The sequence below is a fragment of the Strongylocentrotus purpuratus genome, unplaced genomic scaffold (genome assembly GCF_000002235.5).
Source record: "Strongylocentrotus purpuratus isolate Spur 01 unplaced genomic scaffold, Spur_5.0 spur5_scaffold_6, whole genome shotgun sequence".
NCBI lineage: Eukaryota > Metazoa > Echinodermata > Echinoidea > Camarodonta > Strongylocentrotidae > Strongylocentrotus > Strongylocentrotus purpuratus.
In genome coordinates, this window is record NW_022145612.1 from 37,502,138 (window position 1) to 37,513,965 (window position 11,828).

At 35.5% G+C, this 11,828-nt stretch overlaps 1 protein-coding gene across 4 annotated transcripts in view; it reads left to right on the forward strand.

The window, feature by feature from the left end:
- COLP2alpha (alpha-2 collagen) overlaps positions 1-3,862 on the forward strand; it is a 69,142-nt gene extending 65,280 nt beyond the window's left edge. For 3 of the 4 annotated variants that reach the window (XM_030999854.1, XM_030999855.1, XM_030999856.1), the window contains 4 exons: positions 112-227; positions 746-814; positions 1,274-1,495; positions 2,614-3,862. In XM_030999854.1, coding sequence (XP_030855714.1) covers positions 112-227; positions 746-814; positions 1,274-1,495; positions 2,614-2,760 — 554 coding nt within the window. In that variant the 3' untranslated portion in view covers positions 2,761-3,862. 4 annotated transcript variants of the gene reach the window in all.
- The last annotated feature ends 7,966 nt before the right edge of the window (positions 3,863-11,828 follow it).

Genomic DNA, 11,828 nt, shown 5'->3' on the forward strand with positions numbered 1-11,828 from the left:
CTTCATTTTTTCATGTTATAGCACTAACCCTAAAGTGATTGATAATACGATGAGTGATATTTTCTTAGGATCATTCATAGAGAGTTATTGTATGTTTTGTCTGCTGTACAGGTAACTACTGGATCGACTCCAACGAAGGATCCGTCAAGGATGCTTTCCTGGCTCACTGTGTCAAGCGTGGAGAGAGTGGCAGCCCAGAGACTTGCATCACACCACGAGTGGACGAGGTACGTAAGATGCAGGGCGAAAACCCCTGGACTACTTTATATGCATTCAAGTTTTATTCATATATGCTATAGTCTTCAAAAATTTGAAAGATATTTTACCTGTCTTAGCAGCATATGCAAGGTGGAATCATTAGAATAAATGTGACATATTAGTAAACTTGTTTATTGCATCATTGTAGCCAGTAAATTGGTTTATTGTATCATTCTTTAAGTGGGTTCAAGTTGAAGGGAGGGGATCTTATTTGACTTATATGTAGGCACACTGAACACCAGGTTTTACACCCTACACTGTACATGGTGTGCTACATGTTTGGACCAGCAAATGACTTTCCTAATTTCGAAAACAGGAACAGGTACATCCATTGTGAAGTTTATCCCCATAGAAGATGTTCTATGCCCACTTAAACAACATCATAGATATCAAAATTACAATTTGACCCTTTGAATACATTAAAGAGTATGGTTTTATAGCACAGAGTGTGTTTAATATTTATTCCTTTGTCTTGTATTTTTTGCAGATCTCTCGTGCAAGATGGTATGAAGGTGCATCTGGATCAAGATATATCACCGAAATGGGTCTAGAAAAGGTGAGTTCATAGTAATGTTATAACGAATGTCAAGTATTGTGGGAGGGGAAAGCATTAATTAATAAGTTAACTTATTTAGTTCCTGTGAGTTAGAACATTTTAGTAAAGAATTGTTCTTCAAATGTATTTTTAAGTTCATCTAGAATTTGATAATTTAGGCCAAGGGACTTTTGCCACACGTTTGTAAAGTCCTATATGTACATATTTATGTGCAGTACATATTCATATTCATCATCTTTCCTCACCCTAATCTACCCTCCTTCTATGAAGTTGATTCATCCTGCTATTATCTAGATGATCTATATCAAAATATAATTCTAATACCAGTACCCAACTTACCCTACTTTAAAATCACTCTTGTCACTTCTGTACAAGGCCTTTGAGTATACCTTCCCCCTCTGAATCGTTCTCATTCCTCACCTCTAATTGCTTTGTTTTTCACTCCATTCTATCCTGCAGTTCTCATATGAGGCCAGTGAAGTACAACTTACCTTCCTGCGTCTGCTGTCCACCAAGGCTCACCAGAACGTGACCTACCACTGTAAGAACTCTGTGGCTGTACGCGACAGGCAGACTGGATCAACAGAGCAGGCTCTGAGACTCATGACAACATCAGATGTAGAGTTATCACTTGATGCACCAAGCCAGGAGCAATACGAAGTTATTGAAGACGGATGTCAAGTAAGTCGATGCAACCTCTCTACAAAAATTATTCTTATGGCCGCTTTGTGTATAGTTAAACGAAACTAAAACCTTCATACTAAGTTACTTTTATTGTAAAGTTTAAGATATTTGAAAAATATCAGTGACAATTTGAACAAAATCAGGCAAGGAATAAGGAAGTAAGAGCTTTTTTAAATGACTAGTCATTAGAGGGCGGTATTCAATTTGATGACATCATCTGTGAACAACTCTCCATGCCTTTTGTACATCAAATTTCATGTTTTTCCTTCTTTCTTGTGATTGAGATAATGTACTCCCCCGAAAGCAAGATATAGAATGCAAAATGATATTCTACTTCACATGTTATTCTACTTCACATGTTATGAAGTCGGATCAAGAACACAAATAAATACGAAGAAAACAAAAAAAAAAGTGAAATTTTATGTACAAAAGGCATGGAGAGTTGTTTACAGATGATGTCATCAAATTGAATACCGCCATCTAGTGACTAGTCATTTCAAAAAGCTCTTACTTCCTTATTCCTTGCCCGATTTTGTTCAAATTTTCACTGATTTTTTTCAAATCTTTTAAACTTTACAAAAAAAGTAACTTAGTATGAAGGTTTTGGTTTCCTTTAAAAGTAAAAACTATATATATTTTCTGTGAGATATATATTCTTTGAGCTACATTTATCTCTTGTTATCAGTCCCTTGTGTAATGATATATCATAGATCAAATATCACAGGAGAAATTAGGAAATGCTTATCTCAAATAGAAATTTGAATTTTTTTTTCTGAATCTATGAGAAAATTAATATTTGTCACTTCACTGTAGAGTCTCATATGACCATGTTTGGATACAGTGTTCTTCACTGTAAATTACAATTCTTAAGTTGTGTTTAAATAGTATTTGTTTTCATGCTTTATTTTTATTAAAACGCTTTGACCGAAGGGCATCAATTTCTAATAGAAGATTGGACCTGTTGGTTTCAGAACCCAACCTTTATTTCATCCTTTAATGCGTTAACATCTAAGGTAGATTTTGTTCATGTCCATCATATGATGCAACATGTGTCCATTCCTAAAAAAACAAATGTTCAACCTCTTTTTTGTTTCTTCTTCCATTGTCTCTTACAGGAGCGTTCAGCAGAATGGAGCCAGACTGTTATAAACTATTCCACCAGGAGAAATACCCGTCTCCCAATTGTTGATGTTGCTCCTTCAGATATTGGAGGAGAAGGTCAAGAATTCGGTATCACTCTGGGACCAGTCTGTTTCTCATAGAGTCTGACCCCTTTCTAAACTATCTTGAACTGTCTTTGAAATTACAGCAGCAAAAAGAAGAAAAAAAAATGATAAAATGTTAGGACTATTTATGATGTCCTCTGGCAGCCTCATAAAATTGGAGCAACCCTTTTCTCGTCTGGTGTGTGTTTTTGATCTTTGAATACTGAAATTCTTGCCATAGTGTTTGCGAAGCAATAATGAATTATTTGTAGGGAAGTCTCTAAATTTGTGGCTTGAAAATTTATCAAAAGAATTAAAAAAGAAAAGGACAAATTTGAAGACTCCAGTGACACGAATTTTTCTGAAGGCTGACCAGAAAGTGAAAAACTTATTTGAATACATGATGTTGTACCTCACCAATCTATTCAATGATATGAAAAATGTGCCTTATAAGATTTGAATGACAAGTCAAAATATGATCAAAAGATAACCTATTTTTTATACTCATCGTATACTCCTTTATATTCTTCAAAATTGTGGTGTAATGTTAGTGCTTTTCCATCTTATGCATGTCCTTGTTTCCTTGATGTTGGTGTGGGTGTACATGGTGCACTTTCACGCCTCTTTCTTTATTCTTTTATTGATTGACTTGCTTTGAAATGGTGCTAGCTCTCTAGTCTGTCAGATAAAAGTGGACTCCCTTTGCGCTGATTCCCTTGCGCTGACTCGTCTAGAAGCCTTTCTTAGTAGAAATAGATATTAATGTCTCCTATTGTGTCTTGGACCTTCTTGACGAAGGTTCTTTGTATTGTCTTTCGTATGTGTTTACTGATAGTTTTTCACCTTGTGAAAATTTATTGTACAAAATTTTAAAAAAATTGTCATCAAATTGATTAGAATAATGGACAGTGAAGGAAATAGCCATAGAATTACAAGCAAAGCTTTCCAATATTTCTACCTTTTAGAAAAAAAAATCAGGAATTTCTCATCTCTTTTCACAACGTTTTAATGAAATGTTCAACTATGCAAATTCAAAGATATTATATTTTGTCATGTTAAAGAATTATTTTTCTAATGCTACATTTTATACTGTTGAATAGATTGGTTGATACAATGTGTTGTGTGAGATTATTGATTAATAAATGAGCTTCCCTATGAATTCATGACTTCCTTTCATCTTTGTCTGTGTGGTGTATAAGGAACCTGGTTTGATCTGTGAATGCATTTGATTACTGACTCAAACAGCATTTTACCGTTTTAAATATAAAACTTTTAGGAAGTTCTACATTTTTTTTTGCTTGTGATTCCAATTTGTGAATGTTTGTGAATTTCTCTTGTTTTTTTTGAAGAACATTTGATTTTGCAATTGTAAAAGTAAAGTGTGATAATGGTGACGGTGCTGCTTATACCTGCAATGCTGAGGACGATGATAATAATGGCAGTTTATGATACTTAAAATGATGGTGGTCGTGACTGTGATTATGATATGGACAGAAGTTACCATGAAGACGGTAAAGTGGTTGTTGATGGTGATGATTGTGATGAGATGGCGGTAAGACCTATGATTGTAAAGATGATAAGGACGATGACGACACTGGTATTTGTGATGATGATGATAATGATAGTGCTGGTGATTATGATGATCGTGATGATGATAATGCTACTGGTGATGATGATGATGGTAGTGGGGATGGTGATACTTATTATGATGAAGAGGAAGATGATGTGATGAAGGTGATAATAGTTATCATGAGACAGATACATATTCGATAATGATTACAAAAATATCCTTTTAAAAACCATATCTAGGACAAGTCTATGTAGGAACAGTGCATAAACAAAAATATGTTTGAAGCGCAACGTCCATAAGATAACATTGCTGGTACTTATTAGGTTGAGATAGAACATGGCTTAAAATGAGAGATTCTGTCTTTACAAAATATCCACTTCAAAACTATATCTAGGACAATTCCATGAACGCTTGAATGTTTCTGTCGCGGTATTTCGAAAATTATTTCATAATTTTAACAACTGTATAACGAATTCCAAATATCATCATGGACATTGGGAAGTAACGATTCAACTAGATGTAGTGCAACTTGAGACATACAAGTATTTGTCGCAAGATAAGCTCAAACTTGATACACGGGGATTTAAACAAGACTTTTTGAACAGCAAATGCATGGACTTTGGTATCTCAGTTGGATAGAATACATAACGATTACTACTATATAACGATTTTCAAGGTCCCAAGGTTTTTAACCTTTTTTTAGAAGCTCCCAAAACTTGGGTATACATATACATTATCATTTATGTCAAAGAATACACGTACTTGTACACGCACACGACGCTATATTAAACATTAACGATTTTTGTTATATAAATAAAAAGCCTGTGTCCGCCTTCCTACATAGCATTTACACTCAAAAATGTTTTTAGTTAGATATAACATGGTTAACAAAATATTAACATCTAATTTGGCTAACATTCTTTTCATGTATACATAAACATGAACATGTAGTTTTGACATGAAATTGGTGAGGGACGCGTCCATGATTTACACCGCCCCTACCTGCTCTTTGTAATGACGATATTATTTGCATCAGAATTAAGATTCAAACGCGAGAATAAAGGTAATGTGACCATATTTCTCAAGTTAAACTACCTCACACTAGTACAGTAATGTAATAACAAGAAGATAAAGGTAGTCAGATGAAGAAGGGAACGATGAAGAGAGAGAGAGAGGAGCAAGAAGAAGAAGAAAAAAGTGAAGAAGAAGGAGAAGAGAGAGGGAGAGAAAGAAAGGAAAAGAAAGAGAGAGAGAGATAAAGAGAGAGACAGAGAGAGATAAAGAGAGAGAGACAGACAGAGAGAAAGAAAGACAGAGCAAGAGAGAGAGAGAGAGAGAGAGAGAGAGAGTGAGACAGAGACAGAGACAGAGAGAGTAAATGATAAAGTTCTGCGTCGGTGTATATCTAAACCTTCTAGATAACGAGTTTGGTCACATGTCCTACTTCTAGGCTTCTGTGCATCGTTGATCTATTATGTAATGTTTTTAATGGCATGAATATCTCGAAAGAGGATATAGGGGTAAAGACAAATATTGTTATAGTATTGAATAATTACCAATTTATTTATAAGTCTTCTTGTTCACTGGTGGGAAGAGTACCCTGTCTCTCATATCCACATCAGGTAGGCCTACAAAATTATGCACTTCTTAAATATGAATTGATTTCTTCCAAAGCTATGGAAAGTACTGTTGTGCATCGTGAAATGACTTATCTACTTCAAAATACGAAACATGCTCAGGGTGACGGAGCCCCTCCCACATCGACTTATTTAAATATCCCCCTGTAACACTTTCTGAAAGGATGCCCTAACCAATTCCAACATTTTCTAGTAACATCTCTCTCAGTGTAATATTTTGATAATTTAATATTTCCTCAATTATGATAATGTATTATAATTTGCAAAAACGATGATAAAATGGTAGATTAAAAGTATAAATCGTCGTGATCTTCGAGAGGAAAGAAATTGGCTAAAAGCTTAAATCTACCACTATTCTTTTACAATAATCATCTTAAATGTCATAAGTATGGATGCGCATGCATTATGACGTCAGATACAGAATGCGCTATGTTTCGCGTTGTGTGTATGGTGACTATGTACTACTTTGTTTACTTAATTTATCACCATTGTTCTATTCAATCACTTGCGAATATCATCGGTATATTGAGTTCTTTACTTAGTGTTCTAATTTGCTTTATTTGCTTTGAATAAAAATGGGGTGCATACGCAGCAAACCAATTCATCGGCAGGATGAAAACGAGAACGGGTACGTCTTCGACGACATTGATGAATCCCAAAGTACTGGATTCAAGCTGGACACCGTCGAAGAGAAAAAATCTTTCGAAAGGATTGGGGACGGTAGGAAATGCAACTTGACAATTCGAAGTTCATGATATATATTGTCATATATAAACGCTTATTGAATTATAGTTCAGGAAAAATGGGGGGGGGATTGGGTTGGAGAGAGAGAGAGAGAGAGAGAAAGAAAGAGAGAGAGAGCGAGAGAGAGAAAGAGAGAGGGAGATAGAGAGAGAGTGATAATCAAAGAGTAAGGGGGAGAGAGGGGGGGGGGGGGGGCGGAGAAAGAAATCTACCTTTGAAAACTGATCGACCAATTTATTCATTTGGTATTACTATCAGGAAAAAATACTATAGGAAAAATAATGTCAACAAAATAGAGTACGCGAATCCTCATGGGCTTCTCTTTTAATTAAAAAAAAACGAAAACATGTTATACATGGGTTATAAAGGTTTCTAAACCGAAAACTTCAAACACTACACTTTTTTTATTATTTGATAATGTAAGAGGATTTAATTTATATTTCTCAAGGAGATGCCGTTGCGGCCCTAGATTTGGGGGCTGGACGGACAGAGAGTTGTGATGACGACAACACAACGGATAAATCAGTTGAAGATCATGCTCTGGCAAAGAGAATGCAACTTCTGAGGGTATGTTACCTTTATCCCCTTCTCTAATCTCTTGTTCTTTCTTTCTCCATCTCTGTTCCTTTCACTATCCATCTTTCCCCCTCCTCTTTCTACCTAGCTTTCTGTTACTCTCTCTCTCCGTCTTTGCTTTCTGTCTTTTCTTTCTTACCTCTTTCTTCTTCGGCGCTCCCTTTTTTCTCTTTAACTCTATTTTTTAAAACTCTCTCCCACTCTTCATTTTCCCATGTTTATATATTTATATTTTTGGTGGGGAGACGTCAAAAGAGTGGGCTTATTCCCATTCTGTTTTAAGGTCATTATTTAGCCCGTTTGAACAATTCTCGAGTGAAAAATGGAGATGATAGTACTGGTAAAAAAGGCAATTAGGTAAACACCTTGAAAAGCCGTCCAGGAATCTCTCATATCTCACAGACTTGTACAAATCGTAAGTAATCGTAAGAAATCGTGAGTTAAAAAAACAAAAACATTTTAATTGATAAAGTGCTCGTATGGCTATTTTTCAAAGATGATTCTAATAAGTTATCATTACCTTTCAAATATGTTATTCCACAGGATATTGCAGAACTTCAGGTGACACACCTCAGACTGGCCCGGGACAGGTTTCACCGGTCCATCATCCAAGGGGATGCCAGGAAAGTGGTTGCATCACTGAGGAGCCATCAATTCTACGATGAAGAGGAAAAGGAAAGAGGGCACTTCCAAAGAAGTAATATTCGTATATATTTTTTTTATATCCACTGACAAGGAATTGGTTCTTTCTTCAAAAAGTAGAAATCAGCTAAACAAAACTAGCAAAAGGCAATTCAAAGTAATTTTCCCAACCTTTTATTATCACTTTTTTCAAACAAATAGAATTTTCCATAGTAATATTCATATTGCACAAACTTGCAATTTGTATAGTCGAAGTCCCCGTCCCCACCTCTTTTTGCAAAATAATTATTTTAATTTTAAGACCAATCGACCTTTGAAAACTGATTGACCAGTTTATTCATTTGGTATTAGTAGGACAAAATAATGTCAACAAATAGGGTACGTAAATCCCCATGGGCTTCTCTTTTAATTAAAACAAAACAAAACATGTTATACATATGTTATAAAGGTTTCTAAACCGATAACTTCAAACATTACACTTTTTTATTATTTGATAATGTAAGAGGATTTAATTTATATTTCTCAAGGAGATACCGTTGCGGCCTTAGATTTGGGGGCCGGACGGACAGAGAGTTGTGATGACGACAACACAACGGATAAATCAGTTGAAGATCATGCTCTGGCAAAGAGAATGCAACTTCTGAGGGTATGTTACCTTTACCCCCTTCTCCAATCTCTTGTTCTTTCTTTCTCCATCTCTGTTCCTGTCGCTATCCATCTTTCACCCTCCTCTTTCTACCTAGATTTCGGTTACTCTCTCTCCATCTTTGCTCTCTGTCTTTCTTTCTTACCCCTTCCTTCTTTGGCGCTCCCTTTCTTTCTCTTTAACTCTAATTTGTTTTAACTCTCTCCCACGCTTCATTTTTCCCATGTTTATATATGTATATTTTTGGTGGGGAGACGTCAAAACAGTGGGCTTATTCCCATTCTGTTTTAAGGTCATTATTTAGCCCGTTTGAACAATTCTCGAGTGAAAAATGGAGATGATAGTACTGGTAAAAAAGACAATTAAGTAAACACCTTGAAAAGCCGTCCAGAAATCTCTCATATCTCACAGACTTGTACAAAATCGTGAGTAATCGTAACAAATCGTGAGTTAAAAAAACAAAAACATTTTAATTGATCAAGTGCTCGTATGGCTGTTTTTCAAAGATAATTCTAATCAGTTATCATTACCTTTCAAATATGTTATTCCACAGGATATTGCAGAACTTCAGATGACACAGCTTAGACTGGCCCGTGACAGGTTTCACTGGTCCATCATCCAAGGGGATGCCAGGAGAGTGGTTGCATCGCTGAAGAGACATCAATTCTACGATGAAGAGGAAAAGGAAAGAGGGCACTTCCAAAGAAGTAATATTTCGTATATAACTTTTATATCCACTGACAAGGAATTGGTTCTTTCTTCAATAAGTAGAAATCAGCCAAACAAAACTAAAAGGCAATTCAAAATATTTCCCCCAACCTTTTATTATCACTTTTTTCTAACAAATAACATTTTCCATAGTAATATTCATATTGCACAAACTTGCAATTTGTATAGTCGAGGTCCCCGTCCCCACCTCTTTTTGCAAAATAATTATTTTAATTTTAAGACCAATCGACCTTTGAAAACTGATTGACCAGTTTATTCATTTGGTATTAGTAGGACAAAATAATGTCAACAAATAGGGTACGTGAATCCCCATGGTCTTCTCTTTTAATTAAACAAACTCCAACATGTTATACATGGGTTATAAAGGTTACTTTAAACCGATAACATTTCACTTATTTTATGATTTGATGATGTAAGAGAATTTAATTAATTATTCTCAAGGAGTTGCGGCCTTAGATTTGGGGGCCGGACAGAAAGAGAGTTGTGATGACGACAACACAACGGAGAAATCAGTTGATGATCATGCTCTGGCAAAGAGAATGCAACTTCTGAGGGTATGTTACATTTATCCCCTTCTCTAATCTCTTGTTCTTTCTTTCTCCATCTCTGTTCCTGCCACTATCCATCTTTCCCCCTCCTCTTTCTACCTAGCTTTCTGTTACTCTCTCTCTCTCTCTCTGTCTTTGCTCTTTGTCTTTTCTTTCTGACCTCTTCCTTCTTTGAGTTTAAAAAAAGGAAAAATTTTAATTGATCAAGTGCTCGTATTGCTGTTTTTCAAAGATAATTCTAATGAGCTATCATTACCTTTCAAATATGTTATTCCACAGGATATTGCAGAACTTCAGATGACACAGCTTAGACTGGCCCGTGACAGGTTTCACCGGTTCATCATCCAAAGGGATGCCAGGAGAGTGGTTGCATCACTGAAGAGCCATCCATTCTACAATGAAGAGGAAAAGGAAAGAGGGCACTTCCAAAAAAGTAATATTCGTATATAATTTTTATATTCACTGACAACAAATTGGTTCTTTCTTTAAAAAGTAGAAATCAGCCAAACAAAACTAAAAGGCAATTCAAAATATTTTCCGCAACCTTTTATTATCACTTTTTTCTAACAAATAGAATTTTCCATAGTAATATTCATATTGCATAAACTTGCAATTTGTATAGTCGAAGTCCCCGTCCCGACCCTCTTTTTGCAAAATAATTATTTGACTTTTAAGACCAATCGACCTCTGAAAACTGATTGAGAAGTTTATTCACTTGATATTAGTAGGACAAAATAATGTAAACAAATAGGGTACGTGAATACCCATGGGCTTCTCTTTTAATTAAAAAAACACAAACATGTTATACATGGATTTAAATATAAAGGTTTCTAAACCGATAACTTCAAACATTACACTTATTTTATAATTTGATAATGTAAGCGGATTTAATTTATATTTCTCAAGGAGATGCCGTTGCGGCCTTAGATTTGGGGGCTGGACGGACAGAGAGTTGTGATGACGACAACACAACGGACAATTCAGTTGATGATCATGCTCTGGCAAAGAGAATGCAACTTCTGAGGGTATGTTACCTTTACCCCCTTCTCTAATCTCTTGTTCTTTCTTTCTCCATCTCTGTTCCTGTCACTGTCCATCTTTCCCCCTACTCTTTCTACCTAGCTTTCGGTTACTCTCTCTCTGTCTTTGCTCGCTGTCTTTTCTTCTGACCTCTTCCTTCTTTGGCACTCCCTTTCTTTCTCTTTAACTCTATTTTTGTTAAACTCTCTCCCACTCTTCATTTCTCCCATGATTATATATGCATATTTTTGGTGGGGAGACAGTGGGCTTATTCTCATTCTGTTTCAAGGTCATTGTTTAGCCCGTTTTAACAATTCTCGAGTGAAAAATGGAGATGATACTGGTAAAAAAAATGATCAAGTAAACACCATACAAACCCGTCCTAAAATCTCTCATATCTCACAGACTTGTAGTTGTACAAATCGAAAGAAATCGCGAGTTTTAAAAAAGAACATTTTAATTAATCAAGTGCTCGTATGGCTGTTTTTCAAAGATAATTCTAAATATGTTATTCCACAGGATATTGCAGAACTTCAGATGACACAGCTTAGACTGGCCCGTGACAGGTTTCAACGGTCCATCATCCAAAGGGATGCCAGGAGAGTGGTTGCATCACTGAAGAGCCATCCATTCTACAATGAAGAGGAAAAGGAAAGAGGGCACTTCCAAAGAAGTAATATTCGTATATAATTGTTATATCCACTGACAACGAATTGGTTCCTTCTTTAAAAAGTAGAAATCAGCCAAACAAAACTAAAAGGCAATTCAAAATATTTTCCCCAACCTTTTATTATCACTTTTTTCTAACAAATAAAATTTTCCATAGGAAGATTCATATTGCATAAACTTGCAATTTGTATAGTTGAAGTCCCCGTCCCCACCCCCTTTTTGAAAAATAATTATTTGACTTTTAAAACCAATCGACCTCTGAAAACTGATTGAGAAGTTTATTCACTTGATATTAGTAGGACAAAATAATGTAAACAAATAGGGTACGTGAATACCCATGGGCT